This window comes from Dipteris shenzhenensis, chromosome 32 (assembly GCF_047967505.1).
Source record: "Dipteris shenzhenensis isolate YYH24624 ecotype China chromosome 32, Dip_SZ_1.0, whole genome shotgun sequence".
Classification (NCBI taxonomy): Eukaryota; Viridiplantae; Streptophyta; class Polypodiopsida; order Gleicheniales; family Dipteridaceae; genus Dipteris; species Dipteris shenzhenensis.
Window position 1 is genome coordinate 40,675,051 of NC_141627.1, and position 25,379 is coordinate 40,700,429.

At 44.3% G+C, this 25,379-nt stretch overlaps 1 protein-coding gene across 1 annotated transcript in view; it reads right to left on the reverse strand.

Moving 5' to 3' along the window:
* The window catches only part of LOC147880755 (radial spoke protein 14-like), an 88,462-nt gene that overhangs the window by 25,130 nt on the left and 37,953 nt on the right, over positions 1 to 25,379 (reverse strand). The window contains exon 6 of the mRNA XM_087371206.1: positions 160 to 232. Coding sequence (XP_087227332.1) covers positions 160 to 232 — 73 coding nt within the window. The remainder of the gene's footprint in view (positions 1 to 159; positions 233 to 25,379) is intronic.

Here is a 25,379-nt window from a genome sequence, read left to right on the forward strand (position 1 = left end):
CATATTCTTTTCTAAATTCATGACCACCAACTTGGATTTATGATATTCTAGAATATAGTGGGAGAAAGAAAAGAGAAACCATACTCTATAACCAAACTAAATACAGGTTTATATTTAAGCAAACTAATAAGGGAAAGCCAAACATGGGGCTTAAAATACCTGTCTCATTAAAAGAGGTGGCGTACAATGCACACAAAGAAAATTCCCTCAATTTATCATCCTTAGTTGAAATCTGCCAATGAAAAAGCAGAGAAACATGGAAAGCTAGAGATAAAATGCATCACCAAATATACGTTGGAAAGGTTTTATTACAACAAGCAGTTCAAAAAAATCATTTGTTCTTTCTAACTAGAATTTTACAAGTTATTGTACTAATTCAGATTCAATTTTGATTATTGCATTCTAGAATGAAAATTTGAACTTAGACTATCATTTTAGGTGATGTAGGACACTGAGGTGCTCCAAGGTGAGGACTATTTCCTATTTTATAGTTGTAGGAGTGCCCAATGTAAAGCATAGCTTACCTTGTACACCCATGGGGTGGGTTTCTTAGTCCACATGCATGCTCAGATGTAATTTTTCATTATTGGACTTTGTATAGTCCACCTAAGGTTTTCACATGTGTTAGCATGGTTGGGATGCACTCATATTTATTTATGAGCACTAGGCATCGAGATTTCCATGGTTTACATGATTGCTTGCCAATGGTTTATTTATAGGTCTATAGATTTGGTTTAGAGTCGAGACAAGTGGTAGTCCTAATCCATTTATTAAGTTGTCTCTTTACTTGATCTCTTGGATTCGGAGGCGCTTACTTGTATGGGTTGGACTTGCATTCCTTAAGAGGCTAGTACTGATCTGGTGTGGATGGGTATGTTTACATGTGTTTTGGTTGGTTTTTTACGAGTCTAAAAATTTGAGGGTGTTTAGCTTTTTCACTATGTTACTTTTCATGGCTTTCTCACCTTCGAGCACTAAATATGTTAAGTTTAAAACTTAATATGAGTCTTGCCAAGAACTGCAAAGGCTATGATCTTAAATTTGGAATTTTAAAAATTTGTAAGATTGGTTACACTAAATGGAGGAAGAATGGGATTGGGAAAATGCCCTTATCTCATTTCTCCCCCACCATGTGACTGGACTTACGTCTATGCTTCAAACAAACACTTGTGAGCAGCCCCCCAAATAATGGAGCAGAGGATGACCCAGTTCTGTCCTCGAAGTAAATATCAAAATCAGATTTAAATGGCATTTTTCGGAATACAAGGAGTCTTAGCAATCACCCCAAGGCCAGGCAACGTGGAACCAAAAGCATGGTATCAGTTTCTGCCCTTTTCATCAATGTAGGAAGAGCTCAAATTGTTTTTGGTGATCAAAGGGGGCAACAAATGAGGGCTCTGGTGGTATGGAAACGAGGCACCTGAAAGGAAGCCTCTATCTAGCCTCACTCTGCCATCTCTCCATCAGTAAATAGAGAGTTCTTCAGCCATAGTCGACCCACAGGTGCATCACAGTACAGCGATCCGGTCAATAATTGACAAAATGGACACCTCTGCTACTATAACACTGAAACAAATAGGCTGAGTCCTACCGTTGCTTTATCCAACCACTAAACCTCCCAGAGATCCAATTGGATTTGGCAGCTATGCCAATAATCATGATGGCTATTATACATTTCATAACGCAGTTACAATGCCAATAAAGGAAGGGTTTGTTCAACTTCAAGCAGGACAACTAGAGCATGATTACTGCTAGGACCAAATGAGCAGCAGAAGCAGAGAGTTTGGAACAAGAAAGCCCGTGAAGATCACATATCGATGGGCTCAAGAAGGAAAGTAACAAGAGACTACAGACCTAGAAGTTTGGAATGACAATAGAGGTCAATGGAATTGAAAAGAATAAGATCATTCTGACTGGGAACCGCATGATGAATTGGGCGTTTGGAATGAGACATCGTAAGATGCCAAAGAATCCCTGAATTGGGACATGTTGCTCTCCATCATTCAAAGCAAACAGCAAGGATACATGAGCACCAAACCAGGTTGGAACAAAAAGCCTACAAGGAATGAGATCACATGAGATGAGAAGCCAAAGAAGTTCAGAATCGAGATAAAAGCAAACAGCAAGGATACAGGAGCAACAGACCAGGCTGGAACCAGAACCAAAGAAGCTCAGAATATGGACATGTTGCTCTCCCTCATATGAAGAGCAAGGATAAAGAGCACCAGACCAGCTCCAAGAATCAGCATCCCCTTTCAAGGGTGCAATGGTAAGACAAATCACTTAATTCTCATCTCATGGCCAAACCAGTTCCAGAACTATCTCTGAGTTGTCTCCCATTCCTGCACCTTAAAAAGAAAAGCAATAATGCGGTGGCACAAACGTGATCCAACCACATTGACCAAATTTTAGATAAGACTCACTTTGATTGGAATGGGTCCTACAAGAAGATACACATTAGATCTACTTTCTCAGAATGTGAACAGCTTTAAAAGTCTATTTATTAAAACTGGTCAACAGCCAAATGAAACATCAATCACTATACTATCTGTGCATCTAATTGGCAATTGAGCTTCAAAAAGATGACTCGGTCAAGTTTACAAAGTAACCATGGGATATCCAATGGTATGTAAGTAGCTTTTAACCCCAAGTGTATGACACAACATTCGAGTTAGCATAGAACTTTGAGTTCACAAGCAATGGCCATGGTCCAAAAACCACTCTGAGCATAAAGTACCAGAATTCAATGGTGCCTAAGGCAAGGCTCCATATATATTTAAACCCTTCAAATCAATGGCAGAAGCTCAAGCTAGAAGTGACAAAAGTAGAGAGTACCTGTCACAAGAATTTGTACAATTTTGCAAGAGCAATGGCATCTTGAGCAAACCACACCTACAGATACTCTCGAACAGAGCAGTGTTGTACAAAGGAAGAACCGTATAATTCCCAATGTATGTGGAACAGAACAGTGTTGAAGAGAGAAAGAACTCTGTAATGCCACTGTGTGTTGCAAAAAATTACTGTTGGGTAAAGTAGTATCAATAACCATATACCTGATGAGCTGCTCCTCAACACATGCACTCGAAGATATGACACTAAAAAGGTATGGACAAGAGTCAAGCCCATAGCAAGACATCTCAGTATTTGTCTCAATAGCACATGCCCATATACACAAGGAAAAGAGAAGGTTGAATCATACAGACAAAAAATGCAAATTCGTGAGAAAGGGATACAAGTTGTACAATCTGAAACGAAGAAGATGCTTTATAGTTGGGATGCCATCTTTAACAAAGGACGTACATTCTCTGTGGAAGCACTAGCACACTAGGCCGTGGCCAAAAGAACCTAGTTCACCACAATCACTCTCCCTGTGAGGGACAACATGGTTGAGCTTCAGTAAAGGAGATTCCTGTGCATGCTGTCCAGCACCGAAGCTAGAAGCTAGATATCTAAACCCACCTGGAAGCCTAAGTAATGCACCATCTGGCCTTGGGGTATCCATCTGGTGCCAAGATCAACCCCCATGTGAGGGCTTCCTCTGATGCTCACAGGAAACCTGAGCGCTCCCTTTCTAGGCTATTAACGGTGCACTCCACATAAACGGCCGTATCATCTACAAGCATCGAGTACAAGAGCTCCTCATCATATCAGATTGGCATAAGATTTAGCCAATTTATATTTGTGAATCGTGACTTGGATGAGGATGTTTAGAGGGAGTAGCCAAGTGACTTTGTGTAGAAGGGACAAGACGACAAGGTATGAAAACTCAGAAAATCACTCTATGCTCTTAAAGTAAGCACCTAGGTAATGGTGTACAAAATATCGATGCCTTCTTCAGAACATTTGACATGCAAAAGAGACATAAGACCCCAATCTTAATGCATAATAGAAAAATGATGGCATCATACTTGTCATATTGTATATGGATGATCTTATCATTATGGGCAATGATGACACTAACGTCGAGCAGCTCAATGACACTCTGCAGGCAGTGTGAGATGACAAATTTGGTGCTATTGTACTATTCCTTCGGAATAGAAGTATAGCCAAAGAAAGATGAAAATTTTGCAAGCCAAACAAAGTATGCCAAGGGCTTACTAGGACAGCACGCAAATATCTACACCATGCAAACATGAGGTCATGAGTCTTTGTACGTCATCCACGCAAAGCGCATCACGGTCATGGACAAGGACATGGCTCTGGCGAAGCGGCTACAGATGGACCCAAGCTTGAAGCCCTAGAATCTCCTGGAGCCCACCCTTGGCAATCATTGGTCTAGGGCTTGCTGAAAATCTAATCCACAATGTGGATCTCGACAAAACAACCAGTGAAGTTGGACTAAGTTGGAAAATCTTTTTGATAATAAGATCATTAATTCAGATGTTTTTCTTAGCAAAAACTTTTTAATGCAAAGATAAGGAAGGAGAGTCACTGAGCGAACACTTGCGCAATTTAAAATCCTTCAACAACTTGCCTTGAAAGCCACAACTGGAGAAGATGACCAAGTGGCACTTTTGCCTCCAATATTGAAAAGAGAAGCTGGAGCTTCACAAAAACTTGAGAAGGCATTCTTCTCAAAGAACAAATCAAAGAAGAATGGCAAGTCACTGAGGTGTACGTATTGCAAGAAACTCAGACATACGGAGGATCGATGCTTCATGAATATGGTAAAGGAATAGTCAAAGGATAGAGAATAATGAAGACGAAGAAGAAGCCGGACCCTCTACTATACCCAAGGAGAAAGCTTTCACTGCAACTGTACCATCAATATGGAGACCATACAATGCTGGATACTCACCTCCTCCTTTGCATGCCTAGAAGGATCAAGTGCAAGTGCATCCACATCCCTATCTTGCTGGTCAACATCTGCACCTTGATCCCTATCACAGGTTTCCTCATCATTGCCTGGCTCATCATCAATCTTTTCACCCATCAGGCTTGCTTCATTGTCACGGTTATGTAGGCTTCTCTAAATATAGGTGTTTCTTCCATTAGTGTGTTTAACTGCCAAGGCCTCATCTGGAGCAATGTATCGGTCCTGCAAACTGATATAAGACCCCCCTTGCTGTCCATATTTGTTTCCATCATGTGGGCTGCTGCTTTTATTTGAGCAGCTATCCCAACATAACCCTTTTGTAATTGCAGCTATAATAGCCTGGTTTTGTCATGCATATTGAGGCATCATCCATGTGTTGCTTTGAAGCATGATTCAGCTGCATACTAGGGAGAGGCATAGCATGGCTAGGATGCATAGCTCCTCTAGGCATCATAGCTCTAGGAGACTCTTCGGGTGGATCAATATCCTTCCCATCCCCATCGTTTTGGGGCATAGGAGGAGGCATGGGCTGCTTTCCCATCGACTGCATTGCAATGTGCACAACCTCTCCGACCTCACAAATTTGTTTGCCGATTTGCTGGCCCATCTGCTTTTCTGCCTCATCTTGGGTCGTGCTCTCAAGCATCACCGATGAAGCATCCACGAATTCTGCCTCTGTGCCATCAAGCGTGTGCATATTAGAACTCTTCTCCCCACAACATCCTTTTGTATTTGCAGCTGGAATCACTTGACAATGACCATAGTTTTATCCTGCATCCAAAGGCATCATCCATGGCTCTAAAGCATGGTTTGGCTGCATGCCAGGGAGTGGCATAACGTGGCTGCACTGCATTACAAGCATTGCCCTGACTACATTCTCCACGAATGTTGGGTGTCTACTGTTATAGGCTTGCATAGCCTTTGGCATCACTCCCCTCGGCATCATAGCTCCGACAACTGGTTGCCCTATGTCATTTGTATCTCGACATTTAGCATAGAACATCGCTGTCAAATCTAACAGCTGAATATGTACAGTACAACCACCATCATATATATCCCGACCATGCAAGGTGTTTCATGCTTGCAGTGCACTCGCCTGTGAGGCAAAATGCATTTCAGCTTGGGGTCTACTTGAAACTTGATGCATAACAATCTTCTCAATAAGCCCAAAAGGCAAAAATACATGATGCAACACATCCAATGTAATGGGGTACAACATATTGTGGATGGCAGTGCATTTCGCTCAGGCGAAACATGTAGAAACGTTTCTAGGTGAAACGTTTCACCGAAACGGGCAAAACGCCAGTGCATTGGGCAAAACGACCTAGTGCCAAAGTGTTACTATTTTTTACTCTTTTGAGTGTGCTCAGTGTATGTGTGTATGAGAGCTCTTTTCAAACATAGAGAGAGAATCTGGACATAATTATTTATGTTTGATAGGCGAAACCCTAAAACGTTTCGCGAAACGTTTCTAGAAATGTTTCTTGTGACACTGGTGGATGGTAATCAAAAGGATTCCATTCGGTTGTGAATCTTCCCCACTTTAAAGCTGCCCTAATCTTTTTGCATGCTGCATAAAGCCCTGCATGAGCTGTCCAAAACTAGAGGCATGTTGCCCCATGTTCCCTTCATATGCATATGGCTGTCCCATGGTGTCCAGTAAACCGTCGTGGCTGTCCCACTGTGCCAAATACATGCAAATGTGCTCACTTTCTGCCTGTCTCAAAGCTCAAAATGATGGAGAGGCGAGGAAGAAAGTGCCAAAATAGGCTCGAATGTCCATGGAGAAGGCTCGAGAAAGAGGTCGATGAAGAGGCTTCAAAATGGAGCCTGAATGGGTTGTGGAAGGCCTTGAGAAGAGGCTCGAAAAACTGACTGGGCCTCCCTAAGTCACCTACGACAGTTAGTACACTAACCTAGGACTCATAAGGCGGTTAGGACACTGACTTAGTCTACCTAACCAAACCTAACTTAATCCGACCCTAGTTAAATTAATCTAGCCTAAGTTAACCCAAATGTTTAACCCTAGTTAGCATTAACCTGACGTAACCCAAACTAACTAAACCTAAACCTAACTAACCACACCTGAACCACACCCTAAATACTAACCTAACCCAAGTTAATCTAACCTAACAATTGATTAAGTCAAATTTAAGGTCTAGGCTGAGGTGACGATTGCACGGCGGCGTCAGAGAATCGATGGGCGGCGGGAGCAAGAGCAACGACGGGGCGACGATGGTCTCATTGCGATGGCGTCTGGCAGGGCGGCGTCAGGGCTGGCTCACAGTGGCGCACCTAGATAGCAGGTCGGGGCTGGCTCACGGTGGCACACGGGCTACGCAGGACGAGCATCTGTCGATGCAGAGAGGACGGACTGCGCATGATTTTTTGGCACAAGAGCGATGTAAGGATGGCACAGCGTAGATGGCTCACGGTTGCCTGTTGGCGACCATCCACATGGGTTTGCTAGTGAAAGCCCCAATTGATCGTTGTTAGACGGGGAGGGTTGTTGCCTCAGATACCACGTTCCAGCCTTTTTTTTTGTATGTTGGCAGGTTTGGGTTGCGAGAGGTTGCGATTCGGGTGGCCTAATTTCTCTGCTGGCGAGGCTAAGACTTGTTGTCGTTACTTTCTCCTATTGCTGCGCTGCACACCACCTCTTGCTACGTGCAAGATTGGTGATGGTGTTAGCAAAGTAGCTGAGTGAAAGATGAAGTGGAGATGCAGAGGTGCCAGGGTCGGAGCTCTCATACCAATCCAATGAAGGTGGTCGGGGCTGAATGGTGAAGCACCAGAGATGGCAGGAAAGGGGAAAGAGGAGAGGGGAGAGAGAGATAGGAGGGAAAGAGGGTAGAGGCAGAGGAAGAGAGAGAATGAGGTAGGGAGGAGAGAGAATGAGTAGGGAAGAGAGGGAGAGTGAGTGAGCGTAGGCAGCACGTAGCAAGGAGGAGGAGGGAGAGTAGATAGAATTAGATGTCACATCAAAAGTCCCGTTGTACATGAGAGGATGGTACTTATATAGTACATCCCTAGCCCTTTAGACCCCTCTATCTTGCAAACACCCCAAATACTAATTATCCTAACCCCCACTAACTTGACCCACTTTTGGCCTTCATTACATCAGTTTGCCAGTGGTTTGGATGCCTGAATTTCTCTCAATTGGGTCAGATCAAAAGTGGATGCCTGAGAATGCCTTGCCACCAGTGGGAATTCTAGCGGTGCACCGGGATTAGATGCCTTGAAGATAGGTACAGGATTGGCAGAGAGGAACAGTGCGAGGTTGAACCCTTGTTGTAAAGCATTTAAATTCACAAGCTTTAAATAAATACCATAAGGGGCGCCAGGGCATTTGGGGCCAATGGGTGCACTGTGTACTATTTTCATTGAGCAAGGGCATTCTAGCCTCACCTTTGTTGTTGTTGAAGTTTGTTTCTCAGTTGTGCTGAGTCGTTGAAGTGACTGAAGCTTGCATTGTGGCCATTTGTGAAGTTTATGACTCACTGAGTAGAAGAAGATCACTGCCCTTTTACTTATTGAAGGCCGGTTTCACTCACTGTTGAATTCTTTTTAGTATATTGGGATATCATCGCTCGAGTCTATTTATCTATGATTAACCATGCTTGGGAATCGCAACAGATGCCAGATTGTTGGAGAAAAGGACCAATCAAACTATTTCAAAAAGCCTTTATGTGAGACTTTTGCAATCTAGAGACCCATTACTCTCATGCCTGTCATCTAGAAGTTGGTTGCCAAGATGATAGTCAACTATATCAAGAATCCTTTGCATTCAAGCCTCCATCCTGCTCAATATGGGTTTATCCCTCGTTGGCACATTTCAGACAATATTGCCAATGCATATGTTGGCATAGAATATGCCAAATACACAGGGCAGGATGTCATTCTTTTACAGGTGGATATTACTAAAGCCTTTGATATGGTACAACGGAACTTCATCTCACAAACCATGCAATCTGTGGGATTTGGTTGTATCGTGATAGTAAGGCTGCACGCATCATTGGCAATGACATTACGGATGAATGGGTCTTGTCTCGTTCGGTGTGTCAAGGCTGCCCTCTTAGTGCGCTGTTTTATGCAATTGCCACTCATCCAACGCTCATGTACATGGATCACCTTGTGGCCTCTCGAGAATTGCATGGCTTACAGATTCATGGCAGCAAGACCACATGACTCCTTTTCATCCTACAAAATGCAAAAGGGGACTTATCATGCATTATGAATGCACTGTCTCTATTTGCCTTGGCTGCTGGCCTTGTAAATTTCTAGAAATCTAAGCTTCTTGCTTTGCATAGGAAAGATTGGCATCATTTGCTATGGCTAGGATAAATTGTTGCACCAGTGCAGCTAGTGCATCATCTTGGTTACCCATTGGGATGGAAAATCACTTGTAGGCAACAATTGGATTGGGCGCTTGAAAAGCTCAAGAAGAAATTGGAATACTGGAAACTAGCCTCTACATGTATGGCTTCGCATAGTCCAATCCATCTTGGTTGCATATATGCAGTTTTATCTACCTTTGATGATATTTATATAATCCGCTTGGCCAATTGTCCTCACGCCCAAATTATCAAACGACGATGGAATGAACCAACTGAAGAAGCTTTTGCTGCACTCAGCCTTCAATCTCTCTCTCTCTCTCTCTCCCTCTACTCTCTCTCTCTCAGTGGGGACCATCTCAATGGAGTAGAAAGATCCACACTCCAGGTTTCTCTAGATTTGGATCCGACATATGGATAGCCGAGATTTGTTTATCACAGTTTGCTACTTCCCCCCCCGTGACCTCCCGCTTTGCCAGAGATGTTCGAGGGGAGGATGAGACATCCCCATTTGCTGCCCTTTATCAGTCCATCGTTGACTTCTCTAGCCGCGGGGAAGTCCTCCTAGTTGGCGACTTCAACGCGAGAGCAGGTGCTCGTCAGGCACCACTCCTCGACTTCAAGGATGATTTCACTTTACTACCAGACATTGACCTTGAGGAGGCAGGTATGCTACGAGTTTCGATTGACAAACAAGGACCGTTCACATCCTATGGGCAGGTCCTATTAGACCTCGGCAAGATGCATGATCTTATCTATAATGGTCTTGACAGATGGCCCACATCAGGTGGCTTCACTTGCTTTCCACATGGGGGAGGCTTCAGTGTTGTGGACTACATCATGGGATCCCTTGCCTTCACATCTCGCATCACTAACTTTACCGTAGCACCTCTCTCTTGAGGGGCTGACCATACCTATCTTTTCTTTAGCATTTCTACCACCCGCCACACAGCACTTTCTACCCCGTTGAGCTCTTACTCCACTTACCATGATATACGCTTTGATCGCGATCACTCACCTACCTTCTCTAGCCGTCTATATATACTTCTCGGATACATTGACTTTATACCCTTACTAGAAGACCGTGCTGCCCTAGTCACTCGCTCACTACACTAGGCCGCTCTTCACGCCTTTCCCCACACCACCCGCCCACCACCTCCTGGTTCTCCACCCGCCCACCACCTCTTGGGACCGTACCCTGTAATAGCTGGTACGATGATGAGTGTAAGGCTTTATGCCGTCAGCTCAGATTCGAAACAAAAGACAGCCTTCTGACCGAATCAGAGATGCTACACGAGTACCGCCATCTAGTACGCAGGAAGAAACTTAACTTCGTGCGTCGAAAAGAGGAGGAGCTACTGAACATTCTATTCAATAACAGCTTTAAGGACTTTTGGCGGAGATTTCTAAAGGGACGGTCCCCCCCATCACTCACTGACACTCAGATGTGGTCTGATTATCCACGCACGCTCTATGATATCCCGAATCAGCCAGCCCCTAACTTATCACATATGCCACGTCCCACATCCTGCACCCTCTTCACTAGGGGGGGGGGGGTAAAGGATGCCATAATGAAACTTCATAATGGCTGAGCTGACTATGCACTAAGTTCATTGCATATGGGATTAACCTCCTAGCCCCGATCTTAGCCAAGCTATTTAATGAAGCCGTTTGCTTGGAGTTTCCACGCACCTGGACCATCAACACTATCTCACCCATCCACAAGGCAGGGGATCCCATGAACCCGGAGAACTACAAGACCATTATGATTGGACATGTCATGTCCAAGATTTATGCATCAATACTTGATCTAAGGTCATCAGATTTGCGGAGTGTCGAGGACTTAGAGCAACGGGACAAGCCGGTTTCAAGCGGGATCATGGGACCATGGACCACATTCTTGCGCTCAAATGTATCATCGAGGAGGGGAGGGCACAGAAGCAGAGGGTTTACTGTTGCTTTGTGGATTTGCGCAAGGCATTTGACACCGTTCCGAGAGCCCGCCTCATACAACGCCTACAAGATCTGGGTTACGACCAGGAGATCATTTGGGCTGTCACGGTACTTTATGAGCGAGTTTCAGGCAGAGTCCGAACAGGATCTGGATGGACAGACGAGATCATGAGCACTATCGGGGTCAAACAAGGGTGCCCATTATCACCTACCTTGTTTGGTCTCTACATCGACGAGCTCGAGACAGTGATGCAGGCACAGGGTGGGATAGGCTGCTCTTTCGCGGGCACGCTGATCCGGATATTACTTTATGCAGATGACGTGGCTCTCTTGTCTTCCTCAGCAGAGGGGCTCCAGAGACACCCGGATGCACTATAGTTGTTTTGTGAGTCTCATGATTTGAAGGTCAACTTGGGTAAAACCAAGGTTATGATCTTCAATACATCTCGAGTCGTCATGCGCGATGAGCAGTTCACATTTGATGGGTCCCCTGTTGAGGTAGTTTCATCATACACTTATCTGGGGGGTCGTCTTTTCCCGACCCACCTTCACCATGAGACCCGCGATGCAGGCGCGCCTGCGCAGAGGATATGCTTCATTGGCTAGACTAGAGAGATAGTGGTTCCGCTCTCATTTTCAAGATCCACCAACCAAAGGGTTGCTTTTTGACTCCTTGGTCCACCCTGCAGGGATGTATGGCAACCCATGCTAGGGGCCAGATTTGTCGGATACAGAGTGGGCCAGGGTGGAGTGCCTACACGTTCTCATGTTATCACGGATGATCTGTGGTAAGCCATCTGTCCCTCACCAGATCATTCGGGCAGAGTTTGGGTCACCCCCATTACAGCTAGATGCTGCATTTTTCAGGTCATTACATATCTGTACCGAGTCAGAGAGTATGGGGATTACACATCCAGGCGTAGTAGGATACCATGGCTGGCACTATCCTCTTCTATGGCACTTGCAGCAGGGGGAGATCAGAGGTGTTGGTATGCACGCACAGAGAGATGGTTTGCAGGACTAGGGCTCCACATGGACAGACTACCTCCTTTCCAGTACAGCATGGATGCTCCTATCTCTCCCCTCCTATCACACGAGGTCAACCAGGTTATCCGTGAGGATCTACCACAGCTACACACATTCCGGACTTGGTTGGGCCTGAGTGATCTTCCAGTGAAGCTGGGCTTCTACAGAGATCACTTCCTACATATCACAGCGGAGGGTTTCATTCATCCACCACGATACACGCAGATTCACCTACCCCACTCGCTGAGGATCTCCCTTGGGCAGTTCTGGGTCTCTTCACACAGACTTCGTATCAAGAGCGGCCGAGTAGAGCGGTTACCCAAGGAGAGGCGCATATGCACAGTGTGACATGTAGGAGGTTGAGTCAGAGGAGCATTTCATCTTCAGGCATCCTGTTTACTATGAGATCCGAGGGCGTTTCTACTGCCTCTTCAGAGATAGTTACGGGATGTTGGCCCGTGTCCTCTCCTACACAGACCAACGATGCTTGGCTGGTTTCATTCATGAGATGCTCAAACACCGCGGTAGGATACTCCGAGCACGGAGACATGATCAAACATCTCCCTCGATTGATACCTCTCAGAGCTCTATCACGGAGTTCTTTCAGCCAAATCACATAGACCCCGACGAGGCGAGACCTCGACATAACCATCACCCGGAGCCTGTGACCCAACAGCTCAGACAGAGGGTTGACTCATAGATCACACTTGGGGACATCTCCTCCTTGTTTAGGGTCGGAGCCCCCGACCGATGGGGGTCACAGTGGCCTTGGTTAGACGCAGAGCTACGACCAGGAGACATACCAGGATTGCACCCTTGAGGGGGCGACAGCGTTCTATTGATGACCTCATGCCTCCACTTCCACAGCCTCATCCATCCTGATGTCTTGTTGATGACGATGATGATGAATGATGGTTATGATGATGCCGACGATGATGTTAAGATTGACATATATATAGTCGGGATATGACTATGTTGTACTTAGGACTTAGTACTGCCATTTTGCATTTTTTGCATTCTGCATTGGTGTGGATGCTCGTTTAGTAGCTCCACTACCACAGCTCATTGCATCAGGTTTTTCACAGTCTCATAGACCCATCGGTCTTCCGAAGACTTTAATAAACTTTCTTTCTTTCTCTCACACAGCACTAGGGCCCATGACAATCTGTCAGGCTAGACCCCCCCGAAGGATTTTATTATCAAGAGAATTTCTAAATACAAGCTTCAACTCTCAGGCTGAGCGATACAAAACATAACGTGAATCCATTTTACAAACAGCTCATAGCTCATCCTTCTTGGCAAGGTGCCACTTGTCTAATTCCTAGACTAATTTCCTAATTACATGCCACCTAAGGGCAACTCCAGAGTCTTCGAAGCACTTGGTCATGCAGGTGATCTCCTAGATGCTTGCTAAGCTCCATATTGCTTGGGTCTTCAATCCCTTTTGGTACCTGCAACAATTAACTAAAACGCACAACCATGGCACCTATTAATGATTAGCGCTTTGCATGTAAATAATAATCTGTGGACTAATCCTAGTCACTGTGGGCGTCCCCACCAAGCAAACATAAAACAGTTCTTTGGTCGACCAAAGTCAACCCTCTTTATCATAATTAGGGGGCTTGGTGGGCAATCGAGGCACCTTAATTATGGCCAAGTCTCTCCAACCGAAGTTGGCAAATCTTGGTTAACCGTAGTTAACCCTCCTGGCGTAAGCCAAGTCTCCTTGACCAAAGTCAACACTCTCGGACCGAAGTTAGCTCTATGGTTCTTTTCATTAACTGTAGTTAACCATCTTGGGATAAGCCAAGTCTTCCTAACCAAAGTTAGGCTTAAAGGCCAGAGTTAACTATCTTTAATTATGATCAATAATCAGTTGACTTGGAGTATTTACAACCTGGTGACATTCCCTCAGCTTCTATTCAATTGACCTCAATTGAAAAGCTCTCTTGTAAATATCCATTGTAAATATCCAGGAGCTATGGATGATCAGACAACATGTCTTCATCCATCCACTTCGCATCCAATGACGAATAGTTATTGAATTTTACAAGGTACTTGAAAAATTCCTTGCCCTAAGGACCTTTGTGTACAATATGATACACAATCTGCTCTGGATAAAGGACCTCCTCCAGCTCATTCACTCAGTGTGGATCATCTATTACTAAATCTGTAGGCTCCGGTCCTTGATATTTATTTAGAAGACTCACATGAAAGGTATTGTGAATCTTCCAATGCTTTGGTAGTGCCAATTTGTATGCAACCTCATTAATCTCATCTGTAACCCTGAAAGGGTCATAATACCTCCGAGATAACTTAGCATACAAGTTTTCTTTGCCCTTAAGCTTGCGGAGCCTATCTTTTTCAAACTTCAAAAGTACCCAATCCCCTCGCTTGAGATCTAGCTGTTTCATGTGCTTTATCTGTAGCCTTCTTATGCTTTTCTTGAGACCTTTCTTTGGCTGTCCAAACCTTGCTTAAAGCTGTTTGGAGGTCTCTGACATATTGATCAGCTGCAAATATCTCGTCTTTGCCCTCACGATAGTGGCAGAATCACCTTTCCATAAATGACCTCAAAGGGGCCTTTCCCTGTGGAGCTGTCAACTGTATTGTTATATGCAAACTACACAAATGGAAGGTACTTTTCCCAATCTGATTTTTGGTCAGCCACATAGCATCGCACTGTTGCATTCGTTGCCTCGCTTTGACCATCTTTCTAGGGGTGGAAAGAAGAAGAAAAGTCAGATTAGTCCCCATATTATCAAAAAGGGCTCTCGAGAATAGGCTGGTCATTCTGGGACTCCGGTCACTGACAATGAACTTAGGCATACCGTGGTGCTTTAAGATCTATGCCATGAAAATCTTAGCCATGTTATCTACCTTTATTGTTTTCCGTATTGGAATGAATGAGCCTGCTTGCTGAATCTATCAATGATAGTCCAAATCCCATCATTCCCGATTTTGGTCTGGACAAATCAAAGATAATGTACATTGCTATAGTTTCCCATGGTGCTCGAGGCAAGGAAAGAGGCGCATAAGTAGGCCAGGTGTCACCACAATGTAAATATCCCAAGTCAAAGTACAATTGATCATTTATCTAATCATAATTAAAGAGTTTTCATATGTATTAATTATGGTCAAAGAGTTCTTTTAATGGTCAAAGAATTGACTCTGGTCAAGTAAGCCTGATTTCGACCGAGGAGACTTGGTTTATTACCAAGAGGGTTAACTACGGTTTACCAGAGAACCACAGAGCTGACTACGATCAGAGAGTGTTGACTTCGGTCAACGAGACTTGGCATGCGCCAAGAGGGTTAACTATAGTTAACCAAGTTGTGCCAACTTCGGTTGGAGAGATGTGCCAGCTTCAGTTGGAGAGACTTGGCCATAATTAAGGCGCCACGACCATTGGTCAAAGCCCCTTAATTACGACCAAGAGGGTTGATTTTGGTCGACCAAGAATTGGTGTGACCAAGTGCTACGAAGACCCTAGAAATTGCCCTTAGAGGCATGTAATAGGATTTTTGACAAGTGGCATGTTGCCATTTTAAAATGAGCTTGAAGCTCTTGTAAAAGAAATCAACTTTTGAAATTTGTGGCGACAGCTCTACGCTGAAACTATGTACTCAAATTCTCTCTTCTTGAATAAAAACTTCGGGGGGGTCCAGCCGGGCCCTAGTGTGTTTGTAGAGAGAGGGAGAGAGAGAGAGAGAGAGCAGAGGAGAGAATGTTTGCAGAGTGTTTTTGTGATGAAGATTGCATTGGTACCAGAGCCATGTCTCGTTGTTTTCCATTAACAGTGACGATCTGAAGAGAATGCTTGCTCTACCATGGCTGATATGCTATTCTGGTGAATAGTATGAATAGAGCATAGAAGGAGCAAGGGCTGAGGTAATTCGTTTGTCGGGTTTACTGTAATAAATGCCTCTGGAGGTGTATGAGATTGCAAACGGTGACGGGTGCATGAGCAGCTGATGGAAAGGATTTGGAGACCATAGAAGGAGCAGGGGCTGAGGAAATTCTTCTATTGGGTTTACCGTAATAAATGCCTCTGGAGGTGTATGAGATTGCAAACGGTGACGGGTGCATGAGCAGCTGATGGAAAGGATTTGGAGACCCGTAACGCTGATATAAACGTCAGTTGTCCGCAAGGGGCTAGCAGAGATTGACGATGAAATTCCGTATGCTTATGAAGCTTTGATGGAAATTTCACGACGCGGGTCTACACACAGCGACAGGTTTTATTTGGGAATTCCGTTCTGAGGTTCCGACGTGAGCAGGGGGATTCCACTGTCATCTAGATGTTTTGCGTATTCTCTGATGTGATGGCCAGCGAGACCTCCACGCAGGCACACACGACACCAAACCTTCTTGACGGTGGCCAGGTTGGCGATGATGAGCGCAAATAGGAGTTGCCTTTGCCCTGTTGGGAGTCTCTGGAAGGTGCGACGCGCAACGCAGATCAGCCAGCCAAGGTTTGGAACATTAGGCTGATGTGGCAGCCAGCATGGCAGCCAAGCTGACGTGGTAGGCAAGGCAGCCAGCTGATATGGCACACGTGTGTGACCTGACACATGGCAAGTAGCGTGGCCGTGAGGACAGAGCTGATATGGCAGCCAGGTGGCATGCATGTGCAGATGGTGACATGGCAGGTGAATGATGTGGCACACTGCTGACATGGCAGCCAGCTCAGTAGATGATGTGGCAAGCTGACGTGGCAGGCCAGTGGTTAAGTTAACTTAGTTAACCCTGGTCAGAGGTTCAATTAGTTGGTCTAACCAAACCAGACTGGTTAGACAAACCAGGTCTGACCAACTAACCCTGGTTCTAGCTAACCAGACCATAGCTGGTTAACTAGACTACAGTTGGGTTGAGAACCAACCAGACCAGAATAGAACCAGTCTGGTCAGTTTGACCAGACAGTAACCATCCAGCCACAGACTAGCCAGACCAGAGCCAGTTAGTCTGGTTAGTGTAACCAGCCGGTTACCCATCCAGTTACTGTCCCCCCCCCAAAAAAAAAAAGACAAGACAGTTGCAGAGACAGTTCTGGCCATCAATTTTCACCTGTCTGTCAGACTTTTTCCTGTCAGAAAAACAGCAGAAAAGCAGAGAAATCAGAGATTTGCACTAGTAAAGAATGCATGCCTTTGTGCTCAGAAAAGGGAGTCAGATGCATTCTCAATGTCATTTGCAGTAGCCAGAAAAGGGGCACACAGCTTTGAGTTTATACCTTGAGTTGACAGGCCAGCGCTGGCACAAGTTGTGAATGCAAGACACCTCATGTTGAGGTATTTCTTTTGGGAAAGCAAAGGATGAGTGCATCAGTTGCTTACAATGTGTGTGTGAGAGAGTTGCATTTCTCAGATTTTAGTTGCAGAGATGGCTTCACAACAGCATGCCCAATCATCCAGCAGAGTCTGACCAGGTACAGCAGGCTAAGGCTGTACAAATAAATAAAGAGAATGCCTACACAGAGTTGATTACTCAGTTGGGAGAGGCAACAAGCGATCCCTTGTTTCGCAGGATGGTACAACCTCGTGCCTTCACTACAAGCAAGGTTACCGGGGGATAAAAAGCCAGCGACCCCCAAGTTTGAAACAAAAGAGTTTCCCAAGGCTCAGAAGAGGGGATTTTAGCCTCAGAAGCTGAGGGGAAACCAGATACAAAAGCCCTATAAGGGAAGACCATAGTTTACCCCTGAACAGATTGAAACTTTCACGAAAGAGGGTAAATGCTTCACATGTGGCAAAGAGGGGCATGTGGCTGCCCAGTGCCAAGAAAAGCCTTCCACTCCGAAGGGAAAAGAGGCAGAAAAGCCATGGGGACCGCACAAGTCAATGGCAGGAGGAATTCCTGACATACTGGGTCATGTTTCAAACCCAAAGGAACGAGAATTGCTGCTATCATGGGGCAAAGTCAGAGACCAGCAAGCGCTGATTTTATTTGATCCAGGGGCTACCGATAACTTTATATCAAAGGATCTATCTCTGAGGCTGGGAATAAAGACGGAGGAGTTGGGCAGGGCTCTAGATGCCAACCAGATGTTTTGTGGGAACCCTGTGCCAGTCACTCATGTACAGAGTTATGTAGATCAGTAAGATCTCTTCATTTCTCCACTGAAACATCATGATGTAGTCTTAGGTATGCCTTGGTTTCATCGCAAGGCAATGAAGTTGACTCTTCCTAAAAGAGTGCTGGCGTTTGTACGTAGGGGCGAAGTACATCGTGTGGTTGCTAGAATAGAGGGGAAACTATTCCCATTGTATCAAATATGGAAATGCATGCTGAAATAAGTGAGGCAGATTAGAATAAATTTCAGTTTCTTGAAAACTTTAAAGATTGTTTTTCTGATGCTTTGCCGGGGGAGCTACCGCATAGAACTCATTCCTGGCAGCGAGCCACCCAATAGGCCCCCATACAAAGTTAGTGCAACTCAGCGAGAGGAGATTATGACTCAGGTGCAGGACATGTTGTCCAAGGCGCTGATTCAACCCAGTTCTTCTCCTTTTTGTTCCTCTGTACTGCTAGTACAGAAGAAAGATGGTTCATTCCGTATGTGCGTCGATTACCGTGCACTAAACAAAATGACCATCAAGAATAGATTCCCTATTCCGCGCATTGTTGATGTGCTGGATCAGTTGAATGGAGCTTCAGCTTTCAGCAGGATAGACTTAAAGAGTGGCTATCACCAAGTGAGGATACAACCTCAGGATGTGCATAAGACGGCGTTCCGCACTACTTTTGGGTTATATGAGTATCTGGTGATGCCTTTTGAATTGACAAATGCCCCAGCTACTTTCAAGAGGATGATGGATCGTATCTTCTGACCCTACAGACAGTTCACTGGTACCTTCTTCGATGACATAATTGTCTTTCCTAAGTCCGAAGAAGAGCACAAGGAACATCTTGCTATAGTGTTTCAAGAGCTGAGAAATCATCAGCTCTATGCAAACAACAAGAAAAGTGAATTCTTCTTGGAAGAAATCCATTACTTCGGGCATATAATATCCAAATATGGGATACGGATGGATCCGGCGAAGTTCCGTGCCATTCAGGAATGGCCAGAGCTGAAAATTGTGCATGAGTCCAAAGTTTCCTAGGCCTATGTTCTTACTACAGAAGATTTATCCGGCATTTTGCGGACACAGCCGCTCCACTCCACGATCTTACTAAGAAAAATGCAGCTTTCAAATGGGGAATTCCTCAAAAGACAGCCTTCACCACACTCAAAGAGAGGCTGACTACATAGCCAATCTTAATAGTTCAAGATTTGTATCAGCCATTTGATGTCGATTGTGATGCTTGTGGGGAATGTGTTGGGGCTGCATTGCATCAGAATGGTCATGTAGTAGCCTATGAGAGCAGGAAACTCCGGGATGCAGAGAGATATCTGGGAATCTATGAGAAAGTTTTGCTGGCTGCAATTCATGCCATCCATACATGGAAGCATTATCTTTTGGGTGCAGATTTTATAGTTAAGACATATCACCAAAGTCTGAGATACTTTTTGACTCAGACAAAGCTTTTCGAGAAGCATATGAAATGGGTAAATATGCTGTCAATGTATCATTTTCAGATTGTATTCATGGCATCCATACATCGAAGCATTATCTTTTGGGTGCAAATTTTATAGTTAAGACAGATCACCAAAGTCTGAGATACTTTTTGACTCAGACAAAGCTTTTCGAGAAGCATATGAAATGGGCAAATATGCTGTCAATGTATCATTTTCAGATTGTCCATACTCCAGGAGTTCGGAACAAAGTGGCAGATGCTTTGTCCCGAAGACCCCAAGTCAACAATGTGACTATTGCTTATCATCAAGACCTGGAACACATGAGAGAGCAATATGCTAATGATGCAGATTTTGGTGAGATTTTACAGCAAATGCAAGAGGGGCAATCCACCAGTCACTATTCCCTGAAAGATGGGTATCTAATAAAAGATGACTGCCTATGCATCACTCAAGAGATGAGGAAAAAGATTTTGAAGGAATGCCATGCACCTCCCTATGCTGGGCATAGAGGAATTACAGCAGCAACTCAAGCACTATAATTTCTTTTGGCCAGGGATGCGGAAAGATATGCATCAGTTTGTTACTAAATGCCTTACGTGTCAAAAAGTGAAGTATGATAGACGAAAGGCACCTGGCCTACTTATGCCTCTTCCCGTCCCTCAAGCACCGTGGGAAAGTATTGCAATGGACTTCATTTTTTATTTGCCAAGATCAAAGTCAAGGAATGATGGGATTTGGACTATCATTGATAGATTCAGCAAGCAAGCTCATTTCATTCCGGTTCGCAAAACCATAAAGGTAGATCATATGGCTAAGCTTAGATCTTTAAGCACCATGGTATGCCTAAGTCCATTGTTAGTGATCGAGATCCTAGAATGACCAATCTATTCATGAGAGCTTTATTTGATAATATGGGGTCGAATAGGAATCTTTCTTCTTCTTTCCATCCCCAAACAGATGGTCAAAGTGAAGTAGCAAATTCTACAGCATTGGATATGCTGAAATGCTATGTGGGTGACCAAGGTTCTGACTGGTAGAGTTTGCTTACGATAATACAGTACACAACTCTATAGGGAAAGCCCCCTTTGAGGTCATCTATGGGAAGGTGATTCTGCCACCTATCCTAAGGACCAAAGATGAAATTTTTGCAGCTGATCAATTTGTGAGACAGTTTTCAGCCAAGTCTGGACAGCAATTGAAAGGTCTCAAGAAAAGCATAAAAGAGCTGCAGATAAGCAGAGGAGACAGTTAGATCTCAAGGAAGGGGATTGGGTACTTTTAAAGTTCGAGAAAGCTAGGCTCTGCAAGTTTAAAGGCAAACAGAAAGTGTATGCAAAGTTATCTTCCAAGTACTATGGCCCTTTCACAGTTACAGAAAGAATAAATGAGGTTGCATACAGGTTGGCATTGCCAGAGCATTGGAGGATTCACAATGCATTCCATGCGAGTCTTCTAAAGAAATTCCAGGGGCAAGAGCCTACAGAGCCAATATCAGAGAATCCACCAGAAGTGGATGAGCTAGAGGAGGTCCTTCAGCTAGAGCAAATTGTGTACCATACTGTATGCAAAGGCCCTCTGGGCAAGGAGTTTTACAAGTATCTTGTAAAATTCAAGAATTATTCGGCATTGGATGCCAAGTGGATGAATGAAGACATGTTGTCCGATCATCCACAGCTTTTGGATGTTTACAAGGAAGCTTTTCAGTTGAGGTCAACTGAATAGAAGCCGAGGGGATGTCACCACAATGTAAATATCCTAAGTCAAAGTACCGTTGACCATTTATATGATCATAATTAAAGAGTTTTCATATGTGTTAATTATGGTCAAAGAGTTATTTTAATTGTCAAAGAATTGACTACGGTCAAAGATACTTGACTCTGGTCAAGTAAGTTTGATTTCAACCGGGGAGACTTGGTTTATTACCAAGAGAGTTAACTGCGGTTAACCAGAGAACCACAGAGCTGACTACGGTCAGAGAGTACATTGCTATAGTTTCCCATGGTGCTTGAGGCAAGGAAAGAGGCGCATAAGTAGGCCAGGTGTCACCATAATGTAAATATCCCAAGTCAAAGTACAGTTGACCATTTATCTGATCATGATTAAAGAGTTTTCATATGTATTAATTATGATCAAAGAGTTCTTTTAATGGTCAAAGAATTGACTACGGTCAAAGATACTTGACTCTGGTCAAGTAAGCTTGATTTTGGCCGAGGAGACTTGGTTTATTACCAAACTGCGGTTTACCAGAGAACCACAGAGCTGACTACGGTCAGAGAGTGTTGACTTCGGTCAACAAGACTTGGCATGCGTGAAGAGGGTTAACTACAGTTAACCAAGTTGTGCCAACTTCGGTTGGAGAGATGTGCTAGCTTCGGTTGGAGAGACTTGGCCATAAATAAGACGCCATGACCATTGGTCAAAGCCCCTTAATTACGACCAAGAGTGTTGATTTCGGTCGACCAACAATTGTGTTCTATGTTTTGTTCACATGTTTGTTCAGTGGGGATGCCCACCTGTGACTAGGATTAGTCCACAGTTTATTATTTGCATGCAAAGCGCTAACAATTAATGGGTGCCATGGTGGTGCGCTTTAATTAATTGTTGCAGGTACTATGAGGGGCTAAAGACCCAAGCAATTTGGAGCGTAGCAAGTATTTTGGAGGCCACCCGCGTGACCAAGTGCTACGAAGACCCTAGAAATTTCCCTTAGAGGCATGGAATAGAATTCAGTCTAGATTTTTGACAAGTGGCATGTTGCCATTTTGAAATGAGCTTGAAGCTCTTGTAAAAGAAATCCACGTTTGAAATTTGTGATAGACAGCTCTATACTGAAACTATGTACTCAAATTCTCTCTTCTTGAATAAAACCTTCCGGGGGGGTCCAACCCAACGATTGTCCTGGACCCTAGTGTGTTTGTAGAGAGAGGGAGAGAGAGACAGAGCGGAGGAGAGAATGTTTGCAGCGTGTTTTTGTGATGAAGATTGCACCAAGTGCCTTCCGCCTATCATATTTGACCTTTGACAAGTGAGGTTTTTTGTAACAAAGTGGTGTATATTGTTTCGCATAGCTGGCCAATAAAAATACCTCTCTGAAGCCTGAGTGGTAGCATCAATTCCTCTATGCCTAGCATATGGAGGTGCATGGCATTCCTCCAAAATCTTTTTGCCTCATATCTCAGGTGATGCAAAGGCAGTCATCCTTCACTAAATACCCATCTTTCAAGGAATACTGAGTTGAGGACTGCCCCTCCTACATTTGATGCAATATTTCACAAAATCTGCATTAGTGGCATAGTGTCTTCGAGATCCCTATGATAAGCAATTGTCACATTATTAAACTGGGGTCTTCGAGACAAGGCATCAGCCACTCTTAACTGTGCTCCCGGAGTGTGGACATTCTGAAAATGATACATTGACGGCATATTTTCTCATTTCATATGCTTCTCAGAGACCTTAGTTCGAGTCAAGAAATATCTCAGACTTTGGTGATCAGTCTTTACAATAAATTCTGCACCCAAGAGATAGTGTTTCCAATGTATGGAGGGCATCGGCTAGCAATTCTTTTCATAGATTCCCAAGTATCGCTCGGCATCCCGTAGTCTCCAGCTTTCATAAGCCACCCACTACATGACCATTCTGGTGCAATGCAACACCAACACACTCTCCACAAGCATCTGAATCATCATCAAAAGGCTGATACAGATCAAGAACTATCAGAATTGGCTCTGGTCAATTTCACTTTGAGTGTAGTGAATGCTTTCTTCTAAGGAGTATCCCATCTAAAAGCTGCATTTTTCTTGGTCAAGTCATGAAGTGAAGCGGCGATATCCGCAAAATGCCTGATAAATCTTCTATAATATAATCATGCACAATTTTCAGCTCTGGCCATTCCTGAATGGCTTGGATCTTTGCCGGATCCAACTATATTCCATCCTTGGAAATTATATGCCCCAAGTAGTAGATCTCTTCCAAGAAAAAATCAAATTTCTTGCTGTTTGCATAGAGTTGATTTCGCAGCTCTTGGAAAACAATAGCAAGATGCTTCTTATGCTCTTCTTCAAACTTAGAAAAGGCAATTATGTCATTGAAGAAGGTACTTATGAACTATCTATAAGGTCGGAAGATACGATCCATCATTCTGTTAAAGGTATCCAAGGCATTCATTAACCCAAAAGGCATCACCAGATACTCATACAGCCCAAATGTAGTGCGAAATGTTGTACAACCCAAATGTAGTGCGAAATGCTGTCCTGTGCACATCCTGTGGCTGTATTCTGACTTGATAATAACCACTCTTCAAATCTATCCTGCTGAAAACTGAGGCTCCATTAAGCTGGTCCAGCACATCATCAATGCGCGGAATTGGGAATCTATTCTTGATGGTCATATTGTTTAGTCTGCCATAGTCAACACACATACGAAATGAGCCATCCTTCCTCTGTACAAGAAGTACAGGGGAAGAAAATGGAGAGGAATTGGGTGAATCAGCCCTTTGGACAACAAGTCCTGCACTTGGCCATGATTTCTTCTCGCTGAGTTGCACTGACTCTATATGGGGGCCTACTAGGTGGCTCACTGCCAGGAATAAGCTCTATGCAATGGTCTTCAGGTCTCTCAGGTGGTAATTCCCCTGGCGATGCATCTAAGAAACAGTCTTGAAACGAAAAATTGTCTTTATCTGCCTCATTCATTTCAGCATACATTTCAATCTCTCTTTCTACTGAAACATCAGATACAACAGGGATGGTCTCCCCTCTACTCCTGGCAACAAGATGTTGCGCTTTACCCCTATGTACAAACTCAAGCACTCTTTCAGGAAGGGATAACTACATTGCCTTGCAATGAAACCAAGGCATTCCCAAAACTACATCATGATGTTTAAGTGGGGAAATGAAGAATTCCTCCTATTCTACATAGCTTTGTACATGAAGACGGAGCTTCCCAATCAAGGGAGTAGCAAGCACAAGGTCCTCATGGAACATCTGGTCGGCATCAAGGGCCCTTCCCAACTCCTCAAGGCTACATCTTCTGAGATAAAATTGTTTGTAGCCCCTGGATCAAACAACATGAGCACCTGCTAGTCTCTTATCTTGCCCCATGAAAACAGCAACTCTCTTTCCTCTGGATTTGACACTCTGCCCAGAAAGTCCGAAAATCCTCCCACCATTGGCTTTGGTTGTCCTTGTGGCTTTCTTTGCTCCTTCGGATTTGAAGGTTTCTCAGGGAACTAGGCAGCCACATGCCCCTCTTTTCCACACCGAAAACAACTACCCTCCTTGCGGAATACAGCTATTTGCTCAAGGGAAAACTAAGATTTTTTCTGTGCTTGGTCTTGAGGCTGAAATTCCCTCTTTTGAGCCTTGGGAAACTCCTTTTTCTCAGACTGAGGTGTGGCTGGCTTTTTCTACTCTGCTATCGTGGCAAAAGGAGAAGGCATTGTAGTGGGATCTTGCATGTGCATTAAGCTTGCCACAGTGGCTGCATGCATGATGTCTTGTATGCCCTTATGGTGCTGGGTATTAACCACAGCCTGTATCTTTGGAGTGAGACCAGACCTGTACTTTCGTACCTGGGTCTTCTTAGAGACCTTCTTGAAGGGAGAAATTTGCAAGTATGTATCCCAAAACTTCTGATTATAGGTCTCTACTGTGTCTCCTGCACCCATATGCAAACTGTCCCAAGCAACGAGGACATGGTCTCTGAACTGCTTAGGCATGAAATGCTCATAGAA